Source organism: Drosophila novamexicana, unplaced genomic scaffold, assembly GCF_003285875.2.
Source record: "Drosophila novamexicana strain 15010-1031.04,08,12 unplaced genomic scaffold, DnovRS2.1 tig00000308-arrow-arrow-pilon, whole genome shotgun sequence".
Classification (NCBI taxonomy): Eukaryota; Metazoa; Arthropoda; class Insecta; order Diptera; family Drosophilidae; genus Drosophila; species Drosophila novamexicana.
The window spans coordinates 1639990-1655321 of record NW_020824799.1 but is presented as its reverse complement, the minus strand read 5'-3'; the positions used below and the strand labels follow the sequence as shown (position 1 = coordinate 1655321).

At 38.4% G+C, this 15332-nt stretch overlaps 1 protein-coding gene and 2 non-coding genes across 3 annotated transcripts in view; 2 read left to right on the top strand and 1 right to left on the bottom strand.

Moving 5' to 3' along the window:
- LOC115759650 overlaps positions 1-15332 on the top strand; it is a 28386-nt gene that overhangs the window by 1944 nt on the left and 11110 nt on the right. Inside the window, exons 2-3 of the mRNA XM_030700638.1 lie at positions 1164-1289; positions 15287-15305. Coding sequence (XP_030556498.1) covers positions 1164-1289; positions 15287-15305 — 145 coding nt within the window. The remainder of the gene's footprint in view (positions 1-1163; positions 1290-15286; positions 15306-15332) is intronic.
- On the top strand, positions 10824-10896 carry Trnaa-agc. Its single transcript has one exon. It is a non-coding gene; the product is annotated as a tRNA-Ala (tRNA).
- Positions 11685-11757, bottom strand: Trnaa-agc. Its single transcript has one exon. It is a non-coding gene; the product is annotated as a tRNA-Ala (tRNA).

The following is a 15332-nucleotide window of genomic DNA, read 5'->3' as shown; positions in this document are numbered from 1 at the left end:
CATAGGTATTAACGTAATTAATTTCGTACCGCGTCACATGTTTCGGAACGGTAAAAAAAAATTTAAAAAAAATAAAACCCGAGAGAAATTAATTATAAACAAATCTTTTCATGTCAGCAACGGAATTTGCGACACTTTTGCGCATTTTTCAGCTGCCCACCGAGAACTTTTTTTTAACTCAATTTCACAGCAATTTCTAGAGAGCCACGCCCAGCTCGCCCCCTCCGACCCGCAGCCATTGTTTAGGGTCACTCAAAAGCACATTTCACTTATTATTAGCTCATTTATTACCACCAACTGCTGACCCTGGCAGCACCTGGACCAGATCCTTCAGCAACCCCTAAAAAAAACTGCTGTTGTGAAAAATGCTGGCCCGTCCGAGGCAATAAAAAAAAAAGAGAAGAAAATTCAAAGTAAAAACTCTGTGGGTCGCGGGCATCTTAAAATTAACACATAAATTTTAAGTGGGTGGTGTCACAGAGGGGGTTGGATCCGCAGAGTCCTGCGGCTATCCATAAGATACCTTCGGCTCACGCTTGGTTGGCTCGGACTCCGGCTGTGGCTGGACCCCGGCCATTGTCATTGAAATTTCCGTGCGAGTGCGCTCAGTGTGCTGCCTGTCAATTCACCTAGGCAATAACTTGTTGGCCAATTGCCGTTGAAACTACGTGACGCGCCGGGAAAAGTATCTGCCAGATACTTTTCCATTGACTGCCGCCGACTTGTTTATTGTCTGCAAATTAGCCCCACAGACTCAGCTGGAATAGTTGCAATTCTAATTATGCGCCAGCAAATTAAAAATCCATGGCAAGAAAACTTCATTATCAACTTCATGCAGGCCTAAGCTAAAAAAAAAAGAAAGCTGCCCCATGCCAATCCTTATGATAACAATGCAAGCCAAGACGGCGTCAGAGTCAAATGATTCTTGAAATGAAAGGAAAAATGCGAAAAGGCCGCTGCAATGCGGAAATAAATAAACGTCGCGAATCTCAGACAACATTTTGAATAACAAAATAAACCCCGACAGACCCCAACTCGAACTGGAAGCTCTATTTGTAAGATCTGCTCTGTTTAGTTATGCATTTTCCTTGTTTTTTTTTTTTGTATACTTAATTTTTTTTATTTTTTTAATTTTCTTATATTTATTTTTCTCGTTCCCACAGGCGCCAGAAGAAGTCCACGAATTATAATACCCAATCCTGGCAGAACGGACGCAGGCAAGTTTTTTCTCTGCTTTTCATTCCCCCCACCCCCTGCCCCTGCCTCGGTAAAAATCCTTCGTGTCAATCGTCCTGCCTGCCATTTGTTTGTCTCTCGCTCTGTGTTTTGTTTTGTTTGTTTGCCTTGTGTGTGTGTGTGTGTGTGTGTGTGTGTGTGTGTGTGTGTGTGTGTGTGTGTGTGTGTGTGTGTGTGTGTGTGTGTGTGTTGTGTGTGTGTGTGTGTGTGTGTGTGTGTGTGTGTGTGTGTGTGTGTGTGTGTGTGTGTGTGTGTGTGTGTGTGTGTTTCTTGTGCTTTCTTTTGCTTTAACGCACGTTTGCACCTTTGCCAAACAGTTGTGTGTGGGCGGTTGGGTTGGGCTCGGCTGGCTGCTTTGGCTAGATTGCCCAAGGGAAGGCAACCACATTATTAACACTTGACTAAATATGCATTTCTTGGTGGACGCTGTTGACAGCAAGAAGCGCTAACAAGGTTTGCGTTAAGGGTTTGCTAAACAAAGCTGCGGCTATCAAGTGGGTGAATATAAATTACGACAGATAAAAAACTGCCCAAATAAAGCTGACACTTGAAAAAGTCTTAAATCAAGCAAAGTATGCATAAAGTGCAAGATATAAGGATTATTCGCTAAGGAATTTTGAGTAATAATACATCAGCTAAATGCGGTAATACCCGATTCCAAGTGATCTGTTGCATATACGACAAGTAAGAGGTTCTAGTCGGGAGCTCCCGACTAGGGGATACCCTGAACCCTCTTCTTCCAACATCAAATGCATATATATATATTCTATTTTAGAAGCTATATGTCAAGTTTGGTGACTCTAGCTCTTATTATTTACCAAAATTGCCCAAAAAACAGGATATCGATATCGATTCTTATCGATTGCTTGGAAACGGAGTAAGTTATCGATTATCGGAATGTCGATCTGCGCGGGAACTAGGAGCATCTACATCTAAAATTTCAAGTCTCTAGCTCTTATAGGTTCTGAGATCCTTGCGTTCAAACATACGGACGGACGGACAGACGGACGGACAGACAGACGAACATGGCTAGATCGACTCGGCTATTGATGCTGATCAAGAATATATATACTATATGGGGTCGGAGATGCTTCCTTCTGCCTGTTACATACATTTGGCTTATGCACAAATACAATATACCCTCATACCCATTTTTAATGGGTTCAGGGTATAACTAGTTTTTGAAAATCCAGTCGTATGCCTAATATGTTTTCCAAAGAATAAACAGGTTTAAATCCCAGGCTAGTTAATGCAGCTTTCTCTTAGCCGAAGGCCATTATAGCCCCTGTCATTAAAAGCTAGTTTATTAGTTGGCATCTATATGCCATATCTGAAATGAAAACTGCTCGAGCACATTTACTAGAAATATTCTACTTTCTTTTTTGAAATATAACTGTCTAACTTAAGCTTAACCAGAAACTTGTATCTGTAGTTTCATCTTTTCGACTACCTTGATTCGAAAACCTGATTGAAAAATAAGTTAATTAATATGTATTCAGGTTTAAAAACCCGTCCGCTTGTCTAAAAGGTATAAAGCCTCTTCTTTATGCCTGAAAGCACCAGACTCAGACTTGGGATATAGCACCAAACTTTAGCTGGGAGCAACAACTAACTAAAACATTTCGACTGCAAAAAGGGCTGTAGTGTATATATAATGCATAATATATAGATATATGTATATATAAAATATGTGCATATAAATGTTCTCGATTAACTCTGTGAATGAATATACACATTCCACGATAAACTTCATCAACTTGTGCTTCTAAAATAAAGCATTTCTTTGAGCGTAAGCAATAAGAAAAGCTTAAAATTATTCTTAAACAATAAAAAGGGAAAATAACATGCACTTAATCATTTAAATGTTGTTTACTTAGCTTGCAATTATATCTGGCATGCAGCATGCGCTTAACTGTAAACCGTAGATAAAAAAATACACGTGCAATTTTTGCGGACGCAGTCCCAACGTGTAACATCAAAGTTACCCACCACCCGCCCAACCGACGCGAGGGGCGACAGCCGCATGACGCACGGCACGTAGATCGCGTTACGGCAAGGGTCCGGACCCTGGCCAAAAATAGTTGCATATCTCCCGGCGCGCACACGTTTCAAAAAGTCGGACACCACTTTTGAATAGGCCTCGGATAATTTAGTTAGCTGGCTGGAATGGGCGAACAGACCAAAAGCCCCGGATAGAGCGGACGATGCCAATGTGGAACTCTCGCTGGGAGAACAGTTGTGTAAAAAGTGAAGTCGACGATACGGTTTCATAATCATTGTAATCGGAGATCGGAGTTAGGATTCGGCACATTACATGTGTTAGTTAATCGATGGTTTATCTTAGATCTATTACCATTAGTCGCCTACCTAAGCATTGCTGTTTATTAGACTGCCTAAGCAGCTATTAACCTAATACGTTTACATACATTTTTTGGCTACATATTTGCCCTACTATTGGTTACATATGAATAGGTTTTATCTTGATGGTTACGTTTGATTAGATATTTGGGGCTCTGAGACCCATTTTACTTTTACTCATTAACTTTGACTTCCATTTTGCCGTCATTAGGCGAATATTGTAATTATTTATCCCATTCTGCTTCTTCTTGGCTGACATTATAACGTAGTTCTACTTACAGTCGGCTCGCTTTGTGCGAACAAACGATGCACACAAAGATATTTGGTATTTGGCCTCAAAGCCGATACTTAATTCAAGCAAATCACGCTTTCAGCAAAGCGATCGCAGTTATTGACCTGTAAGAGAGTGAAATATGTTCAACAAGTCAATATGATATCTGAATTGGGTGTGAGAAAGTTTAAAAAGTTAGCAAATACTAAGTATGTACCAGCACATAGATCTCATATTTAAGCCATATACAGTAACAACATATATATTCGTGATCAGTCCTAACAATTGAATCAATCAGGTCCGCCTATATGATGGCTAATTTGATTATAGTCCAGATATGTTTAAACAAATCATGTGATTTCTTTTTAAATAGAATATATATACGAGTAAATATTATTTTATTTTTATACTATATAGAGAATATCTCAATTTTATGAATCAAACTTATTTAAAATGTAAGAAATTCGCAACATGTCTGAAACTTTTTAAGTTTGACTTGATCAGACACAGAATGCATTTGGCTAACAAATACTAAACAAATTATTAACACCTTAAATTTAAAATTATATTAGAAAATAAACAAAATTTCCCCATAAAGGTATCAAAGGTCCTGATTTTGTAGCATACTTTTAAGGGAAATATCTAGAAACTAGAACATACTTCAATATTTGTCTTTAAATAATTTTAAAATATGCAGTAGCCGAAATATTTATAAAATATATATATATGAGAACTTCCGATTTGGAAAAAGACCTAGGAGTGTTCAAAGTCGGAGACGTAATAAATATACAGGCCGCAAATTATATAGCGCGACTGAGAAATCATCCTAATCGTCTGGCTAGGCGTCTTCTGAATAGGCGTAGAATTGGAGGACTCCGAACGCGGAGCAGACTGCGAAGGTCTCACCCAATAGATCTCCCAGATCGGTTCTTATAGTCGCCACTGTAAATTGGTATATTAGACTTACCAGTAGAATAAGTAGTTTGTAAATACTCATATAAATTTAATTTAAGTTGTTCCTGATAATAACAGAAAAATTAAAATAAAGCAAAACTTAATAATAATAATTATTTATCGAATTCACTTAAAATATAAACACTTTTAGTTACAGTCAAATACATTATTACCTATTAATTACCTAACTCAATAGGTAGCCCAATAGCTCAATTCTGTTAGCCCAAGTTAGTTATAGGCTATCAACAGTTATTGATATGTATAAATATGTAATAACTGCACGTTATCACACAACCACACACACACACACACACACACACACACACACGCACGCACACGCTTAATACGCACCTTGATAAGCCACAGGCTCTCGCAGGGATCCAAGAGTTTTGCCGTTTGTTGGCAAAGAACTCAAAAAACTTCCTTCACGGTTCTGATAACGACCACAATAAATAGAACAGGTGACGTTTTTCTCTGTTTGTAAGCTAGCGAAGTCCAAAGGTTGGTAGTTGAAATTCAACTGAGCTCAAGCATATAGCCTAACTGACTTTTATAGGCAGGACAAGCAAATGGCATGCGCCGAAATTCGTCCATACATATGTACTGCTGGCAAGTAAACGGGAGATGCGATGCTCCAGTTCCAGTTTACCGTTGCCCCCACCATCATGTCTTGCTTATTGTATTGTTGTATGTAGTTTACAAACAATAATGCCAACACTCACACCAGGCCAGTATCGAAGCATGCAACAGCCAACCAGGCAGCGCTTGCAGTTGCCTCCTACCTCTCTCACTCTCTCGCTTGCTCTCTCTCGCTCTCTCTCTCTTATTTTTTGAAAGCATTAATTGCACATTGCAACTGCCATTGTTGTAGTTGTTTATGTTGTTTTGCTTGTATTTTATTTTATTTCCCAATGCGTTTTTCTTTTTGCTTAGTTTTTCATGCGCACTCGCTCGCACCATCCTGTACTCTCTTTGCCGCAGCGCACTCTCTCTATCTTTGTCGGCTGCAGTCGTGCCAAGTGCTTCGTGGGCAAGCGATAAGCTCGCTGACTGCGCTACTCCTTGGCTGTCCCGTCAGTCTCGCTCGGTCTTTTCAGCTCGCTCGTTCGTCGTGCGCTGCTAGAAGCGGGCAGCGTGGGCGGATGGTGGCTGCTGCAGCCCCCCGCCCCCCCTGCCACCCGCTACCACTGCACCCAGTCGTTGCATCTTATTTAGTTACACTTTGGTGCTGCTGCTGCTGTTGTTGTATTTTGCATTGTTTTGTGCTGTGTTTTGTTTTGCTGCTTGCCGTGCAGCGGCCGCCTCTCGGCCCGTGACTTCGTGTTATGTACAAGTCGTTATGATCCTCGGCTCGTCGCTCGTTCGTTGTATATGCGTTGGTTGTGTGTGTACAGTATTGTTGTTGCTGTTGTTGTTGTTGTTGTTGTTATTGTCGGTATTGTGTTGTGTGTTTTTTTGCACTTGCTGCTGTTGCCTTCGCATGCCCATATAGCACGGCTGCTGCTGTTGTTGTTGTGGGGCCGCTGTTGCTATTGCTATTGCTATTGCTGTTTTGCTCTCTAAACTACTCCAACTGCAGAGCGCATCCGTCGGTTAACGGCATTTGGCGACACGACAGCCACGCAGAAAGTTCTCGTGCCCAGCCTCTTGTGTAGTATTGTGTTGTGTATTGCATTGCGTGTTGTTGTCCCGGTCATAAACGGCGCTTGAACCGCTTCTAGGCAAAATTTAGAAATTATTCAAATAGGTTCAATAGTATACGATTTGCAAATGTTTGTTAAATAAATAAGCATTAGGCACAGTTAGACTAAAAAACTTTACAACAAACTAAATAATATTGAAACATTCTAAATTTTTTTTAAACCAAAACTTTTCTGATTAGGTACCAAAAAATCGAAATAAAAATTAACTGAATATATCCAATACTAATCCAAAACAGTTTATCAACTAACTCCTAAAACATATAATACATAGTACTTTAAACAGTTTTAATAACAATAATAATACAAACATAAATCAATTATAAAATTGAAGGACTCATTTCTATAAGGAATTGAATCGTCAAATCCACACACAAGCTTCCGTTTCCGCTTTATCAACCGCATAACTGTCAAACGCGACGTGCTGGAAAAAAAAAATAAACAGTAAATATCATAGCCTAACACGCAGGGTGCTTCATATTTCACACACAAACACACGCACACCCTGTCGGCCAATTCATAAACAATTAAGTGTCGCTTCAAGTGGCGGAACGTGAGGTGTATTTGGGATGTGCTCCTGAATTATTGTGATTGAGTTAACTTATTGGACTTGAGAGTGGTCGACTTTGGCAATCGACAGACATACTGATTTAGTTGCGGTAATTTAGGCGCGTTTAGTATTTAGTTAGTGCTTCGGTAACAAAGTTGCCAGTTAAGCTCGATTAGCTGTGATTCGTTTATTGAATTCGATTTTTAATGCCTATGTCCTAAGGCGAACCAAGAATATTATCATTTGCATCAAAGCACAAAGGTGAGCTGGAAATTTAAAATTTGGTTTTTAATCTATTTAATTGTATATGAATTTAACAATTAACAATGTGTGTTATGTAAATACGCTATTTATACCTGTAAACATGCCAAAAACCAGTTTAAAAGTGCGACAGGATAATATCAACAGTTTCTCGTTATGGTTTTAACATCTCTAGGAAAATTAATATTATTTTTACCCGATCTTATCTATTTTTTTTTTTTTTTTGTTTTGGATCAAAAATACAAAATTAATTATGATGATAACTAAATTAGCTGAGGTAAGGTTTTGCCAAGTCTGGTTGCGTCCGCCAGACATTATGCCAACAATATCGATAACTGCTCCTCTTTCAAAATAGTCTATTTAAAATTAAACCGACCATATAAAATAATGTAAAAATGTTTCAAAAACGATTCATTCTGGCATCCAAAAAAACTCCATATACCTGCAGACACATTCATTTATTTATTCTTTATACTTTATGTGCAAGAGATAGTTTAGGATATGTATCCATTTAAGAATAAATTAGTATAAGACAAATAAAAAAGCTATATATTAAAAATTAAAAAAAAAAAAAAAAACCTACCATAAAACAAAAACTATTTTCGATATTTGGGCAGCCAATGAACTAAAATTCTAGGTTTGCAGCCTTCTTACTTTTGCATAGTGCTATAAAACTTTTTCAGGCTAAAAGTTTATTAATTCATACTTAAAAGTTCATGTTTTCTCAGATTTTATAAAGCTTGGCCCTTTTTTTAAATCACAAAGATAAGTAAAATCGAAATATTAATTGACTAAAGTTGTGAAAAGAAAAACTCTTCCATATTTATGCTCTTAATTTCAAAATTTAATTTCTTTCACGATATCAAAACTTCTTTATATCAAAACTTTGATATTTATAAAGAAAATTTTAAAGACGTAAATCAGATGTTCACACCTGGAAACGTTATGAGAACTTTTGCAATATTAAGTATACCAGCTATATACATATAAATATTTTTAAATATTCCAGATCTAGGATAATCTATTTATAGCTCTTAGCTAAAAGATAAACCAGTCTGTGAATGACGCTAAAAAGTAAAGCAACTCTAAAGATGTAAGGTTTTTGCCAACAATTGATTTCTCATTTGGGTTCAAAGAAATGCAAATTAATAATTTTGCGAAATTATATTTATTTCCAAAATGATTTTTGCAGTAGTCAATTAAGTCCATTGAAATGATCAAATTGTGTAGGCATGCTCCTCTGGCATCTCGGCAGAGCTTCCTTCTAATTAACGTAAACAAATTTGGAGCAGAAATAACAATAAATGTCTCTTGGAAATCCGCTTATGCGAGACGCGCGCATCTGGCAATCGAAAAGTTTGGCATTTTCATTTTTCTTATTCTTAATTAAATCCAAAACACTTGCATAAACTTTTATTATGGCCAAGACGGGACCGTCGTAAGCCCAACAATCCGCCTTCATGCCCCATGCCCCATGCCCCTGGCCGTGCGCATTTGTCAATGTAGCAAAAGTGAAAAATTTTCATTTTTCATTATCGAGCATTATGAAAGCTTTGCGCACCGAAAAATGACAGTCAGCCAAGTGTCAGCCAAGGACTGCCACGTATCCCATTCCTCTCCTGCGCTCAGTTTCGAGTGCTAAATCATAAATATGCATCTAACGTTTATCTAACGTCTTTATGGCTCGTGGGGATAGAGTCTATGCCCATCGTTGGGTGCTCCTCGCCCGCAAAGAGTAGACTTAAAAGTAATTTTACGTCTGACTAAACATTAATGTGCTCAATATTTTATTGTTTGTTTGTTTGTTGTTTCATAGACTTTGCAGGCCCCGCAACAAAACGACAAAGAGCGCAGCAAATTTGGCTACGAAACAAACGAGAACCAAAATCCAGCCACTTGATTATGCGGGTTACTTACAATTCTATCAAAGTTTCGATTTTTCAATGGTCTTTTTAGAACCAAATAAAAAAGGAGCAGATAGATTGTGTTTTTTCATGCTGCTACAGGTTAAGTACCCTTACGCATTTTATATATGAAGAGTACGAATTTATTGTTAGCCCATTACAAACAAGTCAGAGGTTCTAGTCGGGAGCTCCCGACTAGGGGATACCCTGAACCCTCTTCTTCCAACATCAAATGCATATATATATATTCTATTTTAGAAGCTATATGTCAAGTTTGGTGACTCTAGCTCTTATTATTTACTAAAATTGCCCAAAAAACAGGATATCGATATCGATTCTTATCGATTGCTTGGCAACGGAGTAAGTTATCGATTATCGGAATGTCGATCTGCGCGGGAGCTAGGAGCACCTACATGTAAAATTTCAAGTCTCTAGCTCTTATAGGTTCTGAGATCCTTGCGTTCATACATACGGACGGACGGACAGACGGACGGACAGACAGACGAACATGGCTAGATCGACTCGGCTATTGATGCTGATCAAGAATATATATACTTTATGGGGTCGGAGATGCTTCCTTCTGCCTGTTACATACATTTGGCTTATGCACAAATACAATATACCCTCATACCCATTTTTAATGGGTTCAGGGTATAAAAACTAGCTAAAATGTGAATCAATGCCAAGTTTCATTAGAACAAATACACGTACATGACCATATCAAAGTTCATGACACAATGATAATGCCCTTTGATAGAGTATAAAGAATAAAATGGCACCACAACTTTAGTCATGCAATTCATTATTGCAAAAGCTGCTCTGAATTGTTTCCTATGTATAGGTAAATATTGTTAACTGTAAACGATTAAACGCTGTTTGTTAACTTTTTCGTTTGAAATTTAAAGACTAACTCGTATTTTTATGGCTTATCTCGATAATCTTCCATAATAAACAAATAAGTGTGCTCTAGATATCGTGCATAAGCCAAACAATTGGATATGGGTTGACTCATTCGGCTTTGATGCTATCTGTCTTTATACTATAAAAGATCGGATATGCCTTTTTCTGCCTGTTAGCTACATCTACACAATACCATTTAACCCCTGTTGACCCATTTTCAATGGGCACCTCCCTTGGCACCTCGATGATAACATTCTATAGAAACAGAAGGCAACTATTTATTTGCACGAAGCAACATAACACAAATATCGTGGTCAAATGCACTAATTGAGAGTATCAATATATTTATTTACTTCTCCATGTATAAACAAGTCTGTTTAGCCTCGAAATTCTAGTCATTTTGTTGTTTTCAAGAACTCACACATATTAAGTGTTAAAGATAGTGACAATTTATCAAAATTGGACTTCTGCGTCTTCTACGACTAAGACACATGCGAAACAGTTAACTTGATTTCAATTCGTCAAGTGCGAGTAATTTGGGCACGCTTTTTGATTCGAATCGAAACTCAAGTAGCCAAGTATTGGCCGGGCCAAAAGCTTTCCCTTTACTTTTGCTTTTCGCTGGCATTGCACTTTGTCAACACTTGACTGGCCACTTGAGCATGAGAATTGTTTGGCCAGCAACACATGGGGATGTAGCTCAGATGGTAGAGCGCTCGCTTAGCATGTGAGAGGTACGGGGATCGATGCCCCGCATCTCCAACTTGTACAATATCCAGGAAAATGGAATTTTTTGCTACCGCCGATAGACGAAACAAATACGCAGACGTCTGCATTTTTGATGGGCAAGAAGCAGGCGCATTAATGAATATTCAAAGGCCGCTTTGTAACTGCCAAACGACTTTGGCATTAGATGCTGCTGCTGCTGCTTGCTGCCTCCCAGACTGCACGCCCCGTGCGGCGCCCTCATGTCGACAATCAGGTCGCGTAATTTGATTTGGTGCCCACTCCAAAAGGGGCGGGGCGGGGCGGGCAACACACGGAGAACAGAGCGAACACATTGTCGCACATAAATCAGGCACAATATGCCAATGTTTGTTTACTCGCCTGCATTCGCAGAACTTTGCCAGCAATTAAACAAGCAGCCAAAGCCAAAGCCAGAAACATAGTCCCAGGACGAACAGGAGTATGGGGTGGGGAGGGGGCGGTTGGCTGCCACAGGCAGCCGCAGGCGACACACAGGAAGCAGAGTAAACTCAGGGGTCCACGGAAATGAAAGGTTTGGGTATTGTAAATGATACATGATGTGCTATTTATGAGAAGCCTTTGTTTTAATTTTTGCACCGCACACAGGACAAACTTTTCTTCCCTGACGACTGCTAAGCTAAGCTAGTTAAGCTGTTGCTGTCCTCTTCTCAAAATTTATGTGTTTTGCTATTTTTTAATTGTTTTAAGTGTTTTGTTATGTTGTGGATTTCTCCTTTTTATTATTATTTTTCAATACTGACAGAAAGGAGAAAAAATAAAAATAAAAAGCAAAACTTTGTCCTTGGAGATGCGGGGCATCGATCCCCGTACCTCTCACATGCTAAGCGAGCGCTCTACCATCTGAGCTACATCCCCTTGTTGTGCTGACTCATAAAAAGGCTCAATAACTATCGCAGTTTTTATACCCACTCCACCAATTTGTCGCTAACCGAAATCCAATTACAATTACTGTAGATTCAATTGAAATTCCAGCTACGACGGCATGTGGCCCAGATTGGCTTTTTAGCATGGCCCAAACTGGTTTGCGGTGGTCAACCTGAGATATCAAGACTCAACGTTCAAAGACAATAGTTTTAGTCACAAAGCATTACATAAGAGATTTTTTGGTAAATACAAATTATCTAAAAGAAATCATCTGCTAATATCTTTATTCATCGAGATTTTGTAATAGAAGTAGATAACGATAAAGAAGTATATATATATTCATTCTGCGTATGGTATAGGAAAATATATACTTAAAAATTCTCTGGCTTTTGCAGTTCACACAGTCGGAAATAGCTAGATCGACCCGAGAATATATCGATACACTTTATGGGCTTATGAGCTTATTATATCAATGCCCCAATTCGTAGACATCTAAAGCAATTGAAACCATGGAAACATTCACGTTGCATTCTGTGTATTTAACTACATATAACAAAAGATGGAAAGTAAAATGTTTTGATAAAAATAAACAAGTTAGAACGTTGCAGTGGAGTGCAACAGACTGCTCAATACTCTGTAATAAGCTGTAGTTACCTATTAAATCGGTCAAAATAAATATTCTTGATTATTGTTTAAGTTCTTGTCTGTCCGACTGTCAGGCACTTTGACTTTCCATAATTATGTATGTATATAAAAAAACAGAGTTTTCTTTGCTTTCAATTTGCAACTCAACGAGTTTTGACTTGAACAAAAACCACAATTAAATGTCGATTTTACGCAAAGCTTGTTTATTATGAGAGCCCGCCCCAACCAATAAAGTGCCTATACGAGCATCTTGTGCACAATTTGTGTTTTGGGCTTTAATTAAAACCAAACAAAACAGGAGCACGCCTGTCAACGAGTCACCCGTTGAAGCCGACGAGAAAAGTTGAAAATTACCTCAAGCTGTTGCACATCAAGAACGAAGGCGGAAATTCAGCACAATGTACCCCAGAACCCATCCACTAATTGCTTCTGTCTACTATTGTTGTTGTTGTTGTTGTTGTTGTTGTTGTTGTTGTTGATGTTGTTGTTTTATCAGTGAAACATTGTGAAAACATGTGGGAAGCGTGTTCCCGCTTAAAAAGACATTACGAGCACATCGCGTAAGCAGCAACAATTAGTTTGTCTCATATACAACAAGGTAGCCGCGGATGGGTAGCCCAGCCCCGGTCGCTTGGCAAGAGTTAAACGTTTTCATATTTATGAGCATCGTAAAACTCAATGATATACAAAATTAATGACTGAGGCGCCGCGAGTGGCACTTTTCCGACTTACTTTTGCTTACTTTCTGGCACCCATGCGAATCGTAAAAGAAATGTTACCTCCAAAAACTTTTGTCAGCATTTACCCCGGCGTGCCCCCACCTGCGAGTCAGCGAAGCGTCTTGTAATTTTAATTTCAAGACAGTCTGCAAGTTTTAGTTGCTGTCTCGAAAATATTTGCTCATAGCTCCACTCCGCAGCCCATCCTCTCCCTCTGTTCGCCTAGCTCTAGTGTCACGTACTTTTTGCTGTTCTTTTTTTTTTAATTGACTTGCCTTCGCCCGACACGCTCAGCTCAAGGTTCATTAGTTAGGATGGGGCTTTGGCTTGATTTGACAAATACTTATGTAGGTGCCCTCCAGAATTTCTCCTTCTGCTCATTAGGGCACTTGTCACATACGCCTCATGACATTTGACTTTGCCGCCCGATCCCAGTTTCCGGCAAGCGTGTTGTGACTTTTTTTCCTTTCGAACTCTCGGGCCGAGAGTGGCATCCTTTTTCACTCATCACTGCATAAATTTTCTTAAGTCTTTTCTTTCCGCTATGCGTTATGCATATTAATTTTTATTTGGGACCAAAATTCTTGCACTAGGTTTTGAATTTATGTTTTTTTTTTTACCGAAGGTAGCTCACAGCGTGTTTTTGCTCTGGTTCGTGACGAATGGGCTTAAAAATCGAATTTAGTTTGTTTTTCCTGTGGTTCGAAATGAACCTGAAAAATGCTGTGTTATTCCCTTATTCAAATAAGGGCAACCGCATTCTTTTTTCACTTTTGATGCATACCAATCCTCAACATACAGATATATATACATATGACGAGTTATAAATCAGTTTAAATCAGTCATAATGAATTCGGCACACCGAAGATTTAATACCCTTGCAGACATTTCCCTTTTGCAGATATGTGAGAAGAGGGAAGCTCGAAAATGCAGGATTTGATGGAAATCTTTTGGAAAACAGAATATTTTGCCGTACAAGAACTTTCGATCGAGCTATATGATATAGTGCTCCGCTGTTGATAAGATTTTACATACATATGATAGGCATAATGAAACTAATAAATGTTGAGTTTAGTCAAGATATCGTGATTAACAAAGAAGTTTTCCATACATGAACCGATCGTTCCTATGGCAGCTTTATAATATAGTAGCCCAATCCGGCTGGTTCCGACATTTGTACTGCGTGCAGCATATAGAGGGACTTCTTTCAAAGGAAAGCTTTAAATCTGAGAGACTGAGAAGAGAATATTATACTTCTTGGGCCAGATGTCTCCATCTGTGCGTTACACATTTTGAGACAAAATTATAAGCCCTCTGCAAGGATATAAAAAGAAAAAGAAAACAGAAGCCGAAGCGAAATAACGTTTACTTTCTTCTTTAGAAAGGAAACTAACTATTTTGAATTCCGTAAAATGGATTTGGAATAAGAATTCGAGGATAGATTATCTTATATATTTCAAAACATGGTATATATTTTAAGCAGTTCTCAATACAGCCCTTCATCATATTTAACCTTGCCAATGCCAGCTGCAGTCAATCTACAAATATAGGAACTCGAAAAATTATGCAAAGCTGTTTTCCTTTTGCAAAGAATTCCTTTTGGCGACATTTTTAAATTTTTAATTAGTTTAAGTTACAAATTACATTAAGGAAAAGCCAACAGCTACACAAGATTTGTGGTCGTATATTTTAGCATTTCTTAACGAGATTTTCGAGCGAACCCAAAACAAAAGCAGGACATGCCGAGAGGCAGGTGGAAAAAATGCTCAAGGCCAAAAGGAATTCGCACCTTTGCATACTCAAATAGGGGGAGGGGCGCAACGGAATGCGGAGGGGCTTGTGGTTATAAATTTTAAATCTGTTAAATTAATGGCTCAGAGTTCTTGCATTCTTACGTGCCTCAAAGTTGACTAAAACTTGGCAGAAAGCGAGCACGTTGCCTGATTACATTAATTATTCCTTTATTGTTTGTAGAACTTGACGTTTTTTTTTTTATTGTAACATGTTTTCTGTAGTTTATGTTTTTGTAATGAGCGCGAGTTTTGCCTAATTAGAATTGAATCTGATAGCAAAGCTCTTTCTTTCATACTAATGCATCCCAATTTGTATTCTACTTGCAGGATATATAACAATAAAAGCAATTGTAAAAATAATAGTAATAGCAATAATAATAATGTAAGTACACAGCATACGTGAGCAGCG